This window comes from Neoarius graeffei, chromosome 16 (genome assembly GCF_027579695.1).
Source record: "Neoarius graeffei isolate fNeoGra1 chromosome 16, fNeoGra1.pri, whole genome shotgun sequence".
NCBI classification, from domain to species: domain Eukaryota; kingdom Metazoa; phylum Chordata; class Actinopteri; order Siluriformes; family Ariidae; genus Neoarius; species Neoarius graeffei.
In genome coordinates, this window is record NC_083584.1 from 15,371,773 (window position 1) to 15,391,302 (window position 19,530).

At 43.7% G+C, this 19,530-nt stretch overlaps 1 protein-coding gene across 3 annotated transcripts; it reads left to right on the forward strand.

Annotated features, from left to right (window-relative positions):
• The first annotated feature begins 297 nt into the window (after window positions 1–297).
• Window positions 298–8,306, forward strand: LOC132899950 (uncharacterized). Of its 3 annotated transcripts, none has more exons than XR_009656741.1 (3): window positions 298–363; window positions 4,120–5,355; window positions 8,171–8,306. XR_009656741.1 is itself a non-coding variant. In XM_060941991.1 (2 exons), the coding sequence occupies exon 2, from the start codon at window positions 4,342–4,344 to the stop codon at window positions 4,975–4,977; it is 636 nt and encodes a 211-aa protein (XP_060797974.1). In that variant the 5' UTR covers window positions 1,119–1,161; window positions 4,289–4,341; the 3' UTR covers window positions 4,978–5,481. The 3 variants fall into 3 exon arrangements, 1 of the variants encoding a protein (XP_060797974.1); XR_009656740.1 differs by lacking the exon at window positions 298–363 and adding an exon at window positions 1,119–1,161 and having other exon boundaries at window positions 4,289–5,355; XM_060941991.1 differs by lacking the exons at window positions 298–363; window positions 8,171–8,306 and adding an exon at window positions 1,119–1,161 and having other exon boundaries at window positions 4,289–5,481.
• The last annotated feature ends 11,224 nt before the right edge of the window (window positions 8,307–19,530 follow it).

A 19,530-nucleotide genomic window follows, 5' to 3' on the forward strand; every position in this document is an offset into this window, starting at 1 on the left:
TGCTTGTCTAACCAGTAGACCATGGCTTCATCCCAAAGGTGTTGAGTTCAGTCAGGGCTCTGTGCAGGACACTCAAGTTTTTCCACTCAACACACCATGTCTTCATGGAGCTTGATCTGTGTACAGAGGTATTATCATGCTGGAACAGGTTTGAGATTCTTAGTTCCAGTGACGGGGAAACTGTAATGCTACAGCATGCAAAGACATTCTGTACAATTGTGTGCTTCAGCTTTGTGGTAACAGTTTGGTGAAGAACCACTATATTGTGATAGATATAATGGTGTACCATAGTAAAATAATGGTTTCAGAGATGGATAACCATAGTTACCCTAAAATGCCATGATAAGACAGCAGAAACCTAGAGTGAGTATAAATTGCAATATACAAACACCAGACATTTTTGGATCAACTTCTAAAATCACTCAGGTTTTGAACATCCAACTTTGACAACTTCTCAGTTGTTGAACATTCAACTTCTGTGACCTCTCAGGTGTTGAACATTCAACTTCTGTAACCTCTCAGGTTTTGAACATGTACCAGAACTGTCGGTTATTTTGTATCATTTGTATCTACCCAAGCAAGGTTTCTCAAATTTCTCTCTTACCACAATGTTTCACTCAGGAAACAAAAGGGGTTTTTTTTATCACTCAACTGATTTTGTAATCCTCACATTTAAGATGTTCTACAGACAAGAAAATTCACTTTGTTGGCTGCACCGCAGGCATGATGTTCAGATGTACAAGCTGCTACATGTGCAGTTTCCTGTGCAGCTCGCACTCAGTCAGATTTGTTCTCTCTCAGTATTAGTAATATGTGAATATGGTCAAACACTTCATTGGAAACCGGTATATATGTGAGAAAGATATATATAGTGCACTAAACTGAACTACAGATATCTATAGGTCATAAACATGTGCATGGCTTCTTTGAGCCTCATCAACATCATTTGTAGAAACCAACGCATTGGCTTCTGTGGTTAAAACTTTTGTTTTCCATCATGTTCTTCACTTGCTTTGTACACTTGATCTGTACACAACCCCTGTAGAACAAACATCTGGGTTACTACAGAGGCACAAAGAGAAGCATAAAGGATGACAGATAAAAACTGCAGCTGATATTGAGCTATCCAAATACCACCAGTAATCAGTTTGTTGTCAAACTGTGAGTGAAAAATCTTTACAGTCACAAAATGGCATGCATCAGTGATTGACAGAATGGAAATATAGTAGTGTATAAAAGAATGGGAAATAAATATAAAACTGCAACCTGAAAATGTCTGAGAGAGAGAGAGAGAGAGAGAGAAAGATCAGACAGGACTAATGGCTGAGAATTTGGTCTTGGGGAAAAAATAACAGTGCCATTGCTAACTCTGTGTTTTTCTTCCAGAGCCTACTCCTAAATAAATTACTTGTCACCCGTTCCTAAGCTCCTAACTTTCACTTGAGTTTCTAAAATGATACATCACTTCTATTCCACAATTTAGGTCACTAGTGGTGCAGTGGTGAGCACTGTAGTCTCACAGCAGGAAGGTTCTGGGTTTGAACCTCGCAACCAATTAGGGCTTTCCTGTGTGGAGTTTGTGTGCTCTCCGCATGCTTTATTTTGTTGTTATGTAACCAAATGAGAGTCGCATCTTACCTGTCTGTGTTCTTGCTTTTGAAGGCCAACCTTGTGGCCGATTGTTTTGAAGCAATCTGACTTTCAGTTCTTCATTCATTCGCTTCTTCTACACAAGGGCAAGATATTGCTGCTGAGGCAAGCATATCCAGCGGGAGGGGGAGCATGCCCAGCAGAGAACTCTGATGACTGGTTCACTCATTCTCCATACTGAGTACTCCGCCATTACTGGTGCAACTGAACTTCCTTTCCTTTTCTTGTAGTTTTCTTTTCCTTCAATTGTTGGTACTGCACCCTCTTTCAGTATGGGCTTATAGCCAACGCTCCTCAACAGATCAGAGGTCTCATACGAGTCCTCAGTAAAATGTGCAGAGCAGAGGACAGGAGAGACCACTTTGTAGACGCCCAATCTGTGAATTTCTCGCAAAACGCATCCAAATCTTTGCAGTTTGAACATTCTTGGGCCATGAATGCAACATAAATCCACCTTCTGTCGTGTTGCTGCACCCACCAGCAACACATCTACGTAGCATGGCGATAAATTAGCTCAAAGTGGAGGATCGGAGTTGCAGTCAGCTGTGTTTTAGTATAGCGGAAATGGCGATGAGACCGATAGACTTCCTGCTGTGATGTCATGGATGCCAAGGTCATTCACTCAGACTGCTACCTATATGAATCACTTTAATCATAAAAACTACTATATTAGATTTATTGTTGATGCTTAAAACTATTCCTATGCCATTCTTGAGGTCTCAAGGCGTTTATAAACAAAAAGTGAGGCCATGGTTCTGCGTATCTCCTTTAAGCATGATGAGAAAGCAGTAAATTTGTCTAAAGAATATAATATCCTGAAAAATTCAATTTCAACTTTTAAAGCAAAAGAAAGCGCTCTGAGACTTCATCCATAACTGCAATCAATATGACGGGCTGAAAAGAAAGAAGATGCAGCAAGCAAACAATGGCAAGGGTGACTTATTTCCTTTACTTTGTAAATACCGGTATGTAATGAATTAAGCATAAATATAAATTAATCAAAGTTGGTCTCGTTTATGTAAGAGTGAGTGTCTTGTGTAACAAGTGGGTCCATTTCAGTATTACGAACTTTTCGGTATAATGAATCATTTGGATGTTCCCCAAGGAGTTCCTTATAGTAGGATTACAGTGTATTAATCATACGATAATTGACCAAAAGTTAACTAGTTTGTGCATTTAAATTACATGAGATAATTATTATAATCAGGGGCATAGCCAGACCTTTGACATTGGGGTGGCGAGGTTAGACCCAGTGACTTGATTGGGGGCAAAGCACTAATCTGCATCCATAATGACACAAAATAACAATCTGTTCATGGCCTGAGTAGGATCTCCATCAGACATAAAAGGCACACAGCCAAGCAACATTTGTTTGATATCCAGTAAGCTAAAAAAAAAAACCTCACATGTTAAGCCTCTAAATAGTGATCAAAGCTGTCCAATTTGGGTGAGCCAGCACCCATTACAGCCTCAGACTCTGTTCTTGGATGAGAGGAGTGAAACAGGGAGTCGTCTCAAGGTTGTGTGTTCTGAGATGCTTTTCTGCTCAGGACAGTTGTAAAGAGTGGTTATTTGTGTTACCGTAGCCTTCCTGGTCATTTTCTTCTGACTTCTCTCATTAATAAGACATTTCCACCTGGAGAACTGATGCTCACTGGAGGTTTTTTGTTTTTCGCACCATTTGGTGTAAACTCTAGAGACAGTTGTGCGTGAAAACCCCAGGAGATGAGCAGTTTCTGAAATACTCAAACCAGTCCATCTGGCTTAAACCAACACCCATGCCACAGTGAAAGAAAGTCACACTTTGAGGTCACAATTTTTCCCATTCTGATGTTTGAAGTGAACATAAACTGAATCTCTTGAGCTGTATCTGCATGATTTTATGCATTGCACTGCTTGCACATGATTGGCTGATCAGATCATTGCATGAAAGAACACGAGTTCTTAATATGTTTGTATAGGAGTGTGGCAGGCGGCACGGTGGTGTAGTGGTTAGCGCTGTCGCCTCACAGCAAGAAGGTCCTGGGTTCGAGCCCCGGGGCCGGCGAGGGCCTTTCTGTGTGGAGTTTGCATGTTCTCCCCGTGTCCGCGTGGGTTTCCTCCGGGTGCTCCGGTTTCCCCCACAGTCCAAAGACATGCAGGTTAGGTTAACTGGTGACTCTAAATTGACCGTAGGTGTGAATGTGAGTGTGAATGATTGTCTGTGTCTATGTGTCAGCCCTGTGATGACCTGGCGACTTGTCCAGGGTGTACCCCGCCTTTCGCCCGTAGTCAGCTGGGATAGGCTCCAGCTTGCCTGCGACCCTGTAGAAGGATAAAGCGGCTAGAGATAATGAGATGAGATGAGGAGTGTGGCAGCGGGGGCGTGGCCGAGCGTCAGTCTGTGAATGGAGGGCGGAGTCACGGAAGGTGAGTGGTCATGTCACTACACCTGTTATCAATTAACGTGTGTTTGTGTGTCTCCTTCAGTGATTGCGCCTGATAAAAGGAGGGTGAGAAGGGGAGGATGGTGCCGAGGGCTTGCTACGAGCCTGTGTGTGTATATGTGTGTCTAAGTTGTGTGCTGTAAAGCAGTAATAAAGTAGAGAACGAATTGCAAACAATCGCCTGCCGTGCTTCTGTGCTCCACCCACAACAGAGTCTTCCTACAGTGGTGCCGAAACCTGGGAGAGTGCAGAAGGGAACAGCCCCATGGAGTCCTCGCTGTTTAAGGAGCTGATCCATGCCCTCGCCACAGCCCAGCAGAACCAGCACCAAGCACTGGTCGCCCTCCAGAAGGAGCAGGAGCAACGATTCAAAGCCTTGGTGCTGGCCCAGCAGGAGGACTGCCAGGCGTTCCGGCACCTGCTCGCGTTGGCAGGGCCCATGACCCCCACCGGAGCGGACCCTCCCCACCTCACCTTAACAAAGATGGGTCTGCACAATGACCTGGAAGCCTTCCTCGCGCTCTTCGAGCAGGCAGCTGAGGCATGGGGTTGGCCGGTGGACCAGCACACGGCGCGCCTCCTTCCCCTGCTGACGGGCGAGGCGCAACTGGCCGCGCTGCAGCTCCCCGCCGACAGCCGGCTCGTCTATGTGAACCTTTGTAGAGCCATCCTCCAGCGTGTCGGCCGCTCCCCAGAGCAACAACGGCAGCGCTTCCGCTCACTGTGCTTGGAGGAGGTCGGCCGGTCGTTCACGTTCGGGCAGCAACTCCGGGATGCCTGCCAGCAGTGGCTGAGGGCAGACGACCGCGACGCCAAGGGAGTGACCGACCTGGTGACACTGGAACAATTCGTCGCGCGACTTCCGGAAGGAATGGCGGAGTCACTGGACCAGGCGATCTAGCTGGCAGAGGATCACATGGCAGCAGTTCCGATGGCAGGACGGCATGTCTCCTCTTCTCCTCTCTCTTCTCCCTCTCTCTCTGTTTCCCATCCCCACCCCATCCCCCCACCGCGGAGGAGGGGGCCGGCTCCACTCCAGCCGGCCCGGCGCACCCGTGGTGTCCTCCCGTTTCCCCCTTCCTTGTCTGTGTCTCCTCCCCCTCAGGTGAGTGATGCCCGTAACACTGGTGCAGAGGGAGAGCCTGGGCCGGTGTGCTGGCACTGCGGGGAGCCGGGACATCTCTAACATCAGTGCTCCACGATGGAGGTGGGTGCGGTGGTCCAGGTCCCTGACGTGCCAGAAACTGCCCTCGATCGGGCTGGAGCGTATTGAATACCGGTAAGTGTCCAAGGGGATATGTATCAGGGTTTGGTGGATTCTGGCTGTAACCAGACCTCAATCCACCAAAGCCTGGTGCAAGGTGAGGCATTGGGGAGAGCATGAATGGTGAAGGTGTTGTGTATGCACAGGGATGTTCACAACTACCCTTTGGTGTCCGTCCACATTCTATTTCAAGGGAAAAAATATAGTGTAAAGACAGCGGTTAATCATCGTCTCACCCACTCGCTAATTTTGGGGACTGATTGGCTGGGGTTTAAGGAATTAATGACGCACATAGTGAAGAGTGGGTCCTGCCGTAATTTAGCTAGGGAAAGCCCCAGAGTAGCATTGGCGGGAGAAGCTGTCACAGAGCCGTCTACGTCAGCACCGCATCAGGGTGACACGCAGAGTGAGGAGCGCCCCACCCTGCTCCCTCTCTCGGGGATTCCCTTGGGGATTTCCTGTTAGAGCAGTCACGAGACAAGACTCTGCGGCATGCATTTGACCAAGTGAGAGTAATCGATGGTCAAATTCTCCAGCCAAATGCGACGACAGCCTTCCCCTACTTTGCTATTATTAAGGATAGGCTATACCGAGTGACGCAGGACACTCAAACTAGTGAAGAGACAACACAGTTATTAATTCCAAAGAGCCACCAGGAATTCATATTCCAAATGGCTCACTTTAATCCCATGGCTGGACACTTGGGGCAGGATAAGACACTAGCCTGAATAATGGCCCGGTTCTATTGGCCAGGGATTCGTGGGGATGTCCATCGGTGGTGTGCGGCGTGCCACAAATGCCAATTAGTAAATCCTGCGGCCACTCCAAAAGTGCCTTTGCGCCCTCTCCCTTTAATCGAGACCCCATTTGAAAGAATTGGGATGGATCTTGTCGGGCCATTAGATCGGTCAGCACGGGGATATTGCTTTATTTTAGTTCTGGTAGACTATGCAATGCAATATCCAGAAGCAGTGCCTCTCCACAATATCTCAGCACACAGTATAGCAGAGGCGCTCTTCCGCTTTATCTTCCGGGTCGGGATTCCGAAAGAAATCCTGACAGACCAAGGCACTACATTCATGTCACGCACACTGCGCGAGCTGTATGGGTTACTGGGGATTAAGTCTATCTGCACCAGCATCTATCACCCACAAACAGATGGCTTAGTAGAACGGTTCAATTGAAGTCTCAAAAATATAATTCAGAAGTTCGTAAGCAAAGATGCACGTAATTGGGATAAGTGGCTCGAGCCCCTGTTATTTGCAGTACGAGAGGTCCCACAAGCCTCCACAGGGTTTTCACCGTTTGAATTGTTATATGGGCGTAAGCCACGTGACATTTTGGATGTGCTACGTGAAAATTGGGAGGAGGGACCTTCACCTAGTAAAAATGAAATTCAATACGTTCTCGACCTGCGCGCCAAACTCCACACACTCGTGCACTTAACCCAGGAGAATTTGCGGCAGGCGCAAGAACGTCAAGTCCGACTGTACGACAGGGGCACGTGCCTTAGGGAGTTCACACCGAGAGACAAATTACTCGTATTACTGCCCACATCAAGCTCCAAATTGGTCGCCAAGTGGCAAGGGCCCTTCGAGGTCACACAGCGAGTCAGGGACATTGACTATGAAGTGAGGCGAATGGACAGGGGTGGGGCATTGCAAGTTTACCACCTCAATCTATTAAAACGTTGGAATAAGGAGGTCCCCGTGGCATTGGTGTCGGTAATTCCGGAGAAGGCGGAGCTGGGGCCAGAGGTTCAAAAAAGAAAATTGACATCGCCCACCGCTCCAGTCCCCTGTGGAGACCACCACTCCCCGACCCAGCTCACAGAGGTAGCTCAGTTGCAGAAAGAATTTTCTGACATGTTTTCGCCCCTGCCCGGCCGCACCCACCTCATAGAACACCACATTGAGATGCCCCCAGGGGTGGTAGTGCGTAGCCGCCCTTACTGTCTGCCTGAACACAAAAAAAGGTGGTCCGGGATGAACTTGAAGCCATGCTCGAAATGGGCATAATCGAGGAGTCCCACAGCGACTGGAGCAGCCCAGTGGTCCTGGTCCCCAAGACTGATGGGTCGGTCCGGTTCTGTGTGGACTATAGGAAAGTCAACGCGGTGTCTAAATTTGACGCATACCCAATGCCTCGCATTGACGAGTTGCTTGATCAATTAAGCACTGCTCATTTTTATTAGACACTGGATTTAACGAAAGGATATTGGCAGATCCCCTTGACTCCTCTATCCTGAGAGAAAACGGCCTTTTCCACACCGTTTGGCTTACACCAGTTTGTCACACTTCCTTTTGGGCTGTTTGGGGCGCCCTCAACGTTCCAGCGGCTTATGGACAGGGTCCTCCGCCCCCACGCCACCTACGCAGCCACGTATCTGGATGAAATCATCTATAGTAATGACTGGCCGCTGCACCTTGAACACCTTAGGGCCGTCCTAAAGTCGCTGAGGCGGGCGGGTCTCACAGCCAACCCAAAGAAATGTGCGATTGGGCGGGTGGAAGTACGGTATCTGGGTTTCCACTTGGGCCATGGGCAGGTGCGTCCCCAAATTAATAAGATGGCAGCGATTGCGGCCTGCCCGAGGCCCAAGACCAAAAAGGGGGTGAGACAGTTCCTGGGGCTGGCTGGCTACTATCGGAGGTTCATACCTAATTATTCGGACATCACCAGCCCGCTGACTGATCTCATTAAAAAGGGAGCACCAGATCCAGTCCAGTGGACAGAGCAATGCCAACAGGCTTTCTCTAAGGTAAAGGCTGCACTGTGTGTGGGGCCACTGTTATACTCCCCTGACTTTTCTCTCCCCTTTATTTTGCAGACAGACGCATCGGACAAAGGGCTGGGGGCCGTTCTGTCCCAGGAGGTGGAGGGGGAGGAGCGTCCCATGCTGTACATTAGCCGGAAGCTGTCGATGCGGGAAGGCAGGTACAGCACGATTGAAAAAGAGTGCCTAGCCATCAAGTGGGCGGTCCTCGCCCTCCGGTACTACCTGCTGGGGCACCCTTTCAGCCTCTGTTCGGACCACGCAGCTCTCCAGTGGCTCCACCACATGAAGGATGCCAGTGCGCGGATCACCCATTGGTATCTTGCACTCCAGCCATTTAAATTCGAGGTGGTCCACAGGCCGGGGGCACAGATGGCAGTGGCGGACTTCCTCTCCCGTCAAGGGGGGGGGGGTCAGCTTCAGGCCGGATGGCTCCCCGGCCTGAGTCGGGCAGTGGGGGTATGTGGCAGTGAGGGCGTGGCCAAGCGTCAGTCTGTGAATGGAGGGCGGAGTCAAGGAAGGTGAGTGGTCATGTCACTACACCTGTTATCAATTAATGTGTGTTTGTGTGTCTCCTTCAGTGACTGCGCCTGATAAAAGGAAGGGGAGAAGGGGAGGACGGCGCTGAGGGCTTGCTACTACCCTGTGTGTGTGTCTGTGAGAGAGTGTGTCTAAGTTGTGTGCTGTAAAGCAGCAATAAAGTAGAGAACGAATTGCAAACAACCGCCTGCCGTGCTTCTGTGCTTCACCCACACCAGAGTCTTCCTACAAGGAGTTTACCTCGATACAAGGATTCCCAATGTACCAATGGCCTTGATATACCATATATATAATAAATAAGACTTGAGAATTTAGTTTTTCTGTTTATATGTAACTTTCCTGTAAAAACCTTAATGAGAGATGAGAACTGAGTGGAATGATATCAGATCCATGTTCGACTTCTCTGGTCACGACCCTTGAGGATACAGCTGGTGTGACAGCTGTGTAACAAAACCTTCTGCACTTTTCACTGGGAAGCTACAAACCTCCCATACAATCTTGTATTTACTGTCAGTGCTATTAAACTTGGTGTCTTGTACTTAAAGTTGTTTGTTATTCATCTGCTGCAGACATGTGAGTGAAACTGCCTCCATATGCTGAAGGGTGATCTGCAGAAGTGTTTCGAATTACTGTGCAATAGTACACGTGTGTATGTGTGCACATGTAGTTTTATGAAAACTAAAGTGAATTGAAACTTACACCCACACACTGCTTTAAGCACCACACACTACCAGCACAGTTATGCATAAACTCTCACTGTCTTTCTGATGTCGTGTAAGATACTGTGTTCTACAGCAAGAAGAGGATCACAGCTGTGCAGATTTAGCGCCACTGTCTGGGAAACATGATGTATTACATGAAAATAAACAAACAAACCCACAAGTTTATCCAGCCAGGCGCTTCGTCAATAAATATGTTGAGATTTGGTTTGGACTTGGTTTGGTTATGGACATGGGGACAACTTATGGGGGACAGACTGGATTTTACTCAAATAAATACATAAAAAATGCACACATCTGTATGTATGTATCTGTCTGTCTATCTATTCTTATCCTCTATGGTGTCTCTACTCATTCAATGTGATACAAGTAATTAGCTTAAAACATTTATATTTCATAGACATGAGTGTTTTATTAGGAAATATGCCACTCGTATTTTTTATACGAGCTACATCCAGAACATAGAGAACAAAACCATGACCTAAATCTCTATATGTCACTTGTGAGGAAATTGATGAATTGTTGTGATAAATTTGGGGACTTTTTGCTTGTGAATGTGTCTATATAATAAAAAGAAAATCACATGTTGGCTTGAAGATATGAACTTTATCTTCTCGTGTTGAAAAACTTGCATTTTTCATACAAAATACGAAATACATCACAGATCTGAGTGACGTATTTAAATAATATTGACTGGCGTTGAGTGGTATATCAGATATATTCCATTCAGTTAGCATGATATTGACCGAGTTGAAGATGTGTAGCTGAATGGAATATATCTGATATACCATGAAAAAAAGCCAGCCAATATTATTATTATTATTATTATCATTATTATTATACATATTCAGTGGAACAGTTATAGATTTTACAAAAAGTTAAGAACAGGGGAGTTACTTACCAACATCGAATGCTGACTTTCTGTCAATCCGTCAATCAATCAATGTTCTGTCAATCCAGTGTACTTGTAAAAAGTCAAAATTCTAAGAATAAAAATGGTCCAATTCCAAAAAGTCCAACTCAATATACTCCTGTTTTTCACTTGTAAACATGCATGAAGAATATCTAATGAAGTTTTGGTCGTCTTTTGGATGTTCAATGCGTCTTTCTCTTTCCTGGCGAACAAAGAAATGATTCTGGCCATGCACAGCAGAAAACTTTCACATTGGATATTCGCATCAGCTCTGACGTGTGACGTCATGTTCTCTTGACAACCATGCAATATCGTAAACCATATTCAACATAACATACTCCATTGGGTAGAGTGACGCAATATACGTAGGATAAGCAATATGCTAACAATATTGCATTCTATCAAACCAAATGAACAAAACCTACTAGAAGGGAATAGAACACGTTTTTATTCCATAGAAAAAGTGGCCTGTATGGAGAATAATTCCTGATATTTCACTATGACGACGTCATTCCCAGTGTTTTCCCATGTTGTCAAAATGGCAAACTGGTTCAAAATTAAAATTCTTTTGATTAACTTGCATATTTTTTGTGGATGTGTCCATATAATATAAAAAACATTACATGCCCTTACAGAAAAACCACATGAACTTCACATGTGATTTCTCACGTGAAATATGTGGAAAATGTGTTTTGCACATGGGAAACATGTTATTTGCACATGGGAAATGTGGTTTTGGCCCAATTTTATGTGAATCACATGTGGGAATGTTTTACACATGTAGTAACGTTTTCCACATGTTACAAAATCTGATGCCATGTATTCCACATGTGGTAACATCTGATCACATGTGAAATACATGGGAAATTCATGTGTTTTTTCTGTAAGGGTGGTGGTGCTATGATATGAAGTTTATCTTCTCATGTTAAATATTTTGTTCACTTAAAGATAAACTTCATATCTTCGCTCAACTGTGTAATATTCTCTATTTTTGTACTATACAAGGAATAAAACACTTCAGGGCATGCTGTTATAGGAAAATAATAATCAAAAAAATAATCAATAGCATGGTGGTGTGGTGAAGCAAAGTCACAATTACCACCCTGAAGTAGATTATTTTCCTGTAGTGCTACATCTGGCAGTGTTTTATTTCTCTTACTCGAGAGCAGTTTGCCCTTGTTGATTTCATTCTTTTTCTATGCTACTTGTCCATTATGGGTCATGGGGAAGCTGGAGCCAATCCCAGCTGACATCAGATGTACATCCTGGACGGGACACCAATCCATCGCAGGACCAACAGAGAGAGGCAGACAACCATTCACACTCACATACACACCTATGGGCAATTTAGAGTTGCCAATTGAACTAATCTGCATTAGGGAGGAAGCCCATGCAAGCACAAGGAGAACATGCGAACTCCACCCAGAAAGGCCTCAGTCGGCTGCGGGACTTGAACCCACAATCTTCTTGCTAACCACTGCACCACCATGCCTTTAGGATCTCATCTCATCTCATTATCTGTAGCCGCTTTATCCTGTTCTACAGGGTCGCAGGCAAGCTGGAGCCTATCCCAGCTGACTACGGGCAAAAGGCGGGGTACACCCTGGACAAGTCGCCAGGTCATCACAGGGCCGACACATAGACACAGACAACCATTCACACTCACATTCACACCTACGGTCAATTTAGAGTCGCCAGTTAACCTAACCTGCATGTCTTTGGACTGTGGGGGAAACCGGAGCACCCGGAGGAAATCCACGCGGACACGGGGAGAACATGCAAACTCTGCACAGAAAGGCCCTCGCCGGCCACGGGGCTTGAACCCGGACCTTCTTGCTGTGAGGCGACAGCGCTAACCACTACACCACCGTGCCGCCCTACCTCATGCATCATAACCATTAATAGTCACATTTAATGTTGCGCAACGTCCCGGATCATCAACTCTCCAGTGCCCGTTACAAAGCCTTGACACTGGAAACTTCTTCCATAAGTGTTCCATAAACGTCTTCTTACAGAAAGCTTCTCCATGTCAATAATGAAATGGTTTCCTTTGTTAAATACAGTAACAGTGCATTATGGTTCATTCTTTTTTCCTCACTCAGTTTGTTATTAACCTTGGAGTGTCCACTGTACAAGTCCCTGAACAAGCTGTTACTATAGAAACGATAACGTATTTAAAAGAGTGCATTAATGTACAGTGAATCTGTGATTTGCAGCTGCACTACTGTCAGAGCTGCAGTCATAGAAAATGAATCAGTGCCTTGTGATTTGAGAAATCAGCAGATGAAATCAGAATATAGCAAGGTTTTATTTCATCTTACATTTTGACGACTTATTTATTTTAAATAACTGTTTAACCCATGGATTGTGTTCTAGTGATGAGCAAAATGCATTCATTTTGTTTTCTTTATGAAATACACAATCAACAAATGATACTCAGTGAAGAAAAAATGTATTATTATTATTTCCTTCACAGTACATACTATGTACTGGTGAGTCCTGTGCTGGCCACAAGAAGTAGCCTCAGCAGTCCATGGCCCTATGGAAGATCCTCGCTGATCCAAGTAGAACAGTCTTCTGCATAGTAAAGGGTTTCAACCCTACATGGATGTTGCTCAAATATCCTTCTAGTCTGTCGGTGAAGCTACCCAACGCTCCTATAACAATTGCGCTGATAACAACTTTCTTCATCTTCCACAGGGTCTTGATCTCTAGAGCCAGATCACAATACTTCTTTATCCTCCTTCAACACGATCCTACTATCACCTGGGCAAGCAACATCAATGATATGACACACTTTCTCATCCTTGTCTTCCACCATAATATCGGGTCTGTTTTGCAGGAGCCTCTTATCCGTATTATTATTATTATTATTATTACACTGCAAAAAAATTAAAAACTGAACTTGAGGAGAAAATGAATACTAGTGAAATTATCTTGCTGCATGGACAGATATTTTTACTTACTAAGACATCTTATAATAAGTTGGTTGCAATCTAGAACTAGGTTTAATAATCTCAGAATTGGTGTCTTGTATTCTTCTAATAGCAAGATCAGGGGCATCAGAAGCATTTTTAATGCAGGGGGGATACACTGGCAGGGGGTCCTCCCCCAGAAAATTTTTTAATTAATTTGATGCCATTTCCTGCATTCTGGTGTATTTTTAACAGGTTCTTAAACACCTAATTTTACCTACAAAAGTCACTTAATTCAAGGACTATTTTAGAGACTCAACAATAAGTCCTCATTCAACTAGTCCATATATTCATCAGCCTGTTTTTAAACCCACCGCTATGCCTAAGATAATGAGATGAATGTGACACAATTTATTGCCAGCATTGACTTTATGGGTGCATTTTACTTTTTATTTTGTGTTTCCTTTAGATGTAACACAACATGCCACTGTGCCAAGCAATAGTGTCACTCAACTGTATGTTTAAAAATAAGAATATTCATAATTTCACACAATGAACAGGCATGACATGGCATCATGCAAACTTCATAACACAAAATCACACTGTGTCAAGCAACGGTGACACAAAAAATAACTTCACACAATGAACAGGTGCAATTTTGTTCACCACCAACAGTGACTTTAGTGGGTGCATTTTACTTTTTTTTCGATTTAGCGATACTCATAACAAAAATGGCATGGCATCATGCAGTCTTCATAACAAAAAATTACACTGCATCATGCAAAGACACATAAAAGAGAACTTCACACAATGAACAAATGCAGTTTTGTCAACCTACATGCAATGGTGGTACTACAGTAGCATTTACAGATTAGTATAACAAATAGATTTATAGATAGAACTCCTTCTTACATTGGTGCCACCACAATTTCTACCACTTCATAACTTTTATCCCCCTTCACAATCCACCTGGAATAACATCCATCTCTCTCCACTGCTTTCCTTTCTGCTATTCCTTCCCCATACACTGATTTCCCATCTTACTTTCCAGAAAACTGGCAAAGACCAGACAAAACAAGGAATCAATAAATATCATCAGAGCAGACTTGACCTCATTCTTGGCATTACAGTAAGGCAGGCCTACTGGGTTTGAATTAAATTATAGCTAACATTAAGCTAGCTGATACATCTCCAAACATTGACTAGCCAGCTAACTGCACTAACATTTCCATTGGGACAAAAAAACCCTGTCCTGTGGGGAAATTTTGACTGACTTTCCGCTTCTTTGTAAAGAATTTCCTTATGTCCATTGTGTCTGGGGAGGGGGCAAATATTGCAAACAATTCATCAACCAAGAATACCCCATTAGGCTCAGCTTATTTCATTGTTTAGTTGAACATTAATTTAACGTGGCCTAGGGTTAATTTTGAGGGCATATAACAAAAGAATAAGGTCTTAGCAAAAGCTAGGCATTGTGAGGTGGTAATGGGGCTGACGTCACCTCCTCCACTTTCCAGCAGCTACACCCTGCACCAAAATTTCTCTGCTTGCACTGAGATTCACTTCACTTGCGTACGGTGAATTGTTATACAGTTGGGTCCATAAATATTTGGACAGAGACAACATTTTTCTAATTTTGGTTCTGTACATTACCACAATGAATTTTGAACAAAACAATTCAGATGCAGTTGAAGTTCAGACTTTCAGCTTTAATTCAGTGGGTTGAACAAAATGATTGCATAAAAACATGAGGAACTAAAGCATTTTTTAAACACAATCCCTTCATTTCAGGGGCTCAAAAGTAATTGGACATATTAAATAACTGTAAATAAAATGTTCATTTCTAATACTTGGTTGAAAACCCTTTGTTGGCAATGACTGCCTGAAGTCTTGAAGTCATGGACATCACCAGACGCTGTGTTTCCTCCTTTTTAATGCTCTGCCAGGCCTTTACTGCAGCAGTTTTCAGTTCCTGTTTGTTTGTGGGCCTTTCTGTCTGAAGTTTAGTCTTTAACAAGTGAAATGCATGCTCAATTGGGTTGAGATCAGGTGACTGACTTGGCCATTCAAGAATATTCCACTTCTTTGCTTTAATAAACTCCTGGGTTGCTTTGGCTTTATGTTTTGGGTCATTGTCCATCTGTATTATGAAACGCCGACCAATCAGTTTGGCTGGATTTGAGCACACAGTATGTCTCTGAATACCTCAGAATTCATTCAGCTGCTTCTGTCCTGTGTCACATCATCAAGAAACACTAGTGACCCAGTGCCACTGGCAGCCATGCATGCCCAAGCCATCATACTGCCTCCGCCGTGTTTTACAAATGATGTGGTATGCTTTGGACCATGAGCTGTACCACGCCTTCGCCATACTTTTTTCTTTCCATCATTCTGGTAGAGGTTGATCTTGGTTTCGTCTGTCCAAAGAATGTTCTTTCAGAACTGTGGTGGCTTTTTTAGATGTTTTTTAGCAAAGTCCAATCTAGCCTTTTTATTCTTGAGGCTTATGAGTGGCTTGCACCATGCAGTGAACCCTCTGTATTTATTTTCATACAGTCTTTTCTTTATGGTAGATTTGGATATTGATACGCCTACCTCCTGGAGAGTGTTGTTCACTTGGTTGGCTGTTGTGAAGGGGTTTCTCTTCACCATGGAGATTATTCTGCGATCATCCACTACTGTTGTCTTCTGTGGGCGTCCAGGTCTATTTGCATTGATGAGTTCACCAGTGCTTTCTTTCTTTCTCAGGATGTACCAAACTGTAGATTTTGCCACTCCTAATATTGTAGCAATTTCTCGGATGGGTTTTTCCTGTTTTCGCAGCTTAAGGATGGCTTGTTTCACCTGCATGGAGAGCTCCTTTGACCGCATGTTTTCTTCACAGCAAAATCTTCCAAATGCAAGCGCCACACCTCAAATCAACTCCAGGCCTTTTATCTGCTTAATTGAGAATGACATAACGAAGGAATTGCCCACACCTGCCCATGAAATAGCCTTTGAGTCAATTGTCCAATTACTTTTGGTCCCTTTAAAAACAGGGTGGCACATGTTAAGGAGCTGAAACTCCTAAACCCTTCATCCAATTTTAATGTGGATACCCTCAAATGAAAGCTGAAAGTCTGGACTTTATGTCCATGTCCATTATATAACTATAACTTGAATATGTTTCAGTAAACAGGTAAAAAACCAAAATTTGTGTCAGTGTCCAAATATATATGGACCTAACTGTAGGTAACGCCCGGAAAACCCGGCGTGGATTTTCAGTGGTCTGTGTATTCTCTTATCGATCAAGTGGAATGGATTCTTTTACGAAGCAATAGAAATGGCGTTGGGTGAACTAATATTTTATGTTAAATGTGGGGGGGTCCAAACGAAGAATTATGAAATGTGAAAGGGACACGTCCCCTTCACATTCAATAGTGGCAACGCCCATGTGTTAGATTGTTACAATTATTTTCAAGATATTTTCACTTGCTAAGACATCATTTTTTTGCAGTGTATTATCTCCTTGGCTGATATTACACTGTAAATGTGCATTCCAGTGCTGGATCTGAACACTAAAGAGACTGAAGACAGAAAATTTTTTGGCATATTTACGTTTTCTGTATGCTTTTCTGCTCAACCTACAACCCCAATTCCAAAAAAGTTGGGACACTGTGTAAAACATGAATAATTGTATGGGGGGCATGAGTGCACATAACATGGGTAGCTTGTAATGATCTATACAGGTTTCAGAGCAATATGCTGCCATCCAGACAAAATCTTTTTCAGGGAAAGCCTTCCTTCTTTCAGCAAGACAACGGCAAACCGCTTTCTGCACATATTAAAACTGCATGGCTCCGTAGTAAAAGAGTCCGGGTGCTAAAGTGGCCTGCCTGCAGTCCAGACCTGTCTCCCATGTAAAACATTTGGCACGTTCTGAAGCGCAAAATACAACAAAAGAGACTGTTGAGTAACTGAAATTTAAACATTTTTAACTTTTTTTAAATGTGTTGCTGTCATCAAATTCAAAATGAGCATATATTTTTCAAAAAAACAATAAAATTTCTCAGTTTCAACATCTGATATGCTGTCTTTGTACTATTTTCAATGAAATATAGGGTTTCCGTGATTTGCAAATTAGCGCATTCTGTTTTTATTTACAGTTTACACAGCGTCCCAACTTTTTTGGATATGCGGTTGTACTCTTGAGAATCTAACATCTCTCCTTTTATCTTGATGCTCATCTAATCGACTCATCTTACTAACCAAATATTTAATCTCTGTGTTTTCACTGTTAACAAACTCAAACTCTTTGTGTGCTTTGAACTCTGTAGATTAATGAGTTTAATCTTATTTTACACCCTGTATTTGTTCTTTTGCGTCTTTGCGTCTTTACACTGGAATGTTTTTAATTAGTATTCAAGAACATTCAAAGATTATTGGTGAAAAGTGAAAAAACAGCAGACAAACAAAACATTTTTCTCAGAAGATTGAGAGAAGAATGAGAAACATTCTGTGAGCTTCCTTTGGTTTCCTGTCTGAAATACCTCCAAAAATGATACCTATAGAGGTGTTTGAAAGTTTGTGAACCCTTTAGAATCTTCTATATTTCTGCATAAATATGACCGAAAACATCAGATTTTCACACGAGTCCTAAAAGTAGATAAAGAGAACCCAGTTAAACAAATGAGACAAAAATATTATACTTGGCCATTTATTTATTGAGGAAAATGATCCAATATTACATATCTGTGAGTGGCAAAAGTATGTGAACCTTTGCTTTCAGTATCTGGTGTGACCCCCTTGTGCAGCAATAACTGCAAATAAACGTTTCCGGTAACTGTTGATCAGTCCTGCACACCGGCTTGGAGGAATTTTAGCCCATTCCTCCATACAGAACAGCTTCCGGAATACACGGAAGTCGACTGCGCATGAGCACCTACTTGGCAGCACTTTTTTGTGCTCCGTGTTTTTGTACTTTTTTGTACAATTTTTTATTTTATTTTTATTCTTTCATCATACAGCGGCTTTAGAATGATATTGAGGTATTCTGGCAGTGCTTTGAGAGCAATTTCAACTAATTGTTCAGTCGGAACTCGCATCAATCAGAACTTATGGAGAACCCTTTGTTATCTTGGGATATCGAACGCCAAACCAACTCGGCGGGGTTGCAGAGCTGGACGACACAAGAAACTTATGCCACTGCAAAAACATTGTAAATCAAGCCCAACTCCTTCCATCTTTAGTGATTTATTCTCTGTTACGCCGGTTTCTGGACGGGTTTCAACTATTCCTGGGCATTTGCATAATCCTACTTCGACGATATTAAATATTCAGACCAACACCTCTGATGCAGTCACGCTTAGGCAACACCTTTGCGAGTCGCCCATCCGTGAAGGGATAAATATACCTGTCAGAATATCACGCAATTGCGCGATTCGCAATGGAAATCAAACACTGATGTATCCAATAATTAGAAGACCGTGTTTGGATTCATTCCCTTGGAATACTGGTGAGTCTCATCATCTTTGCACCACCGAACGTTTTATGCATGGACTGAGTTTGGTCCTCGCTAACACCTCCTTAGCCTCCTGATCCTCCTTAGCACCTGAAATAGATGAAGTGCGGTCAGTTATTTTGGAATTGAAACCTCATTTAGGTTTCTTCATGGAAATGTGGCTTAGGGACAGTTTACCTGCTGACCACATAAAAATCCCAGGATACAACTTTTTGCAACGGAATCGGACCACGGACTATCATGGTGGAGTGGGACTTTATATCGAAAACTCGATCAAGTTTAAATGTCTTGATCATTTGCAAGATCCGACTCTCGAGGTCCTTTGGGTGTGGCTTAGGCCTACTAGACTTCCACGGGGAATTCCTTGCGTTATCGCAGGTACTGTATACCACCCACACTTCAACGACAGCGCTAGCGATTCTACTCTATTGGACTACCTGTGCGAATCTTTTACGTCCATTGAAGGAGAGTATCCTGGTTGTGGTTTGCTGTTATGCGGGGACTTCAACGGATTGGGTATTCGATGCCTTACTTCTCAGTTTAAACTTAAGCAGATTGTTAACAAACCAACAAGAGGCGATCAGATTTTGGACCTGGTGATTACCAACATGCCTCAGTTGTACGATAACAATGCCATACAGATACTGCCTTTGTTCGGCCTATCCGACCACAATGTAGTCACCGTTCGCCCCAAAGCCAGACCACCAAAAACGGGCTCAAGTAGGAGATCAGTTTTGAGACGCGATCTGCGCGCCAGTCGCAAGTCCAAGCTAGGTCGATATTTCTCTCGTATTGACTGGTCTCTGGTCGACGCCGCTGAATCCTGT

Excerpts from the sequence above, each read along its gene's own strand:
- LOC132899950 (XM_060941991.1), top strand. The coding sequence starts at position 4,342 with ATGGAGTCCTCGCTGTTTAAGGAGCTGATCCATGCCCTCGCCACAGCC.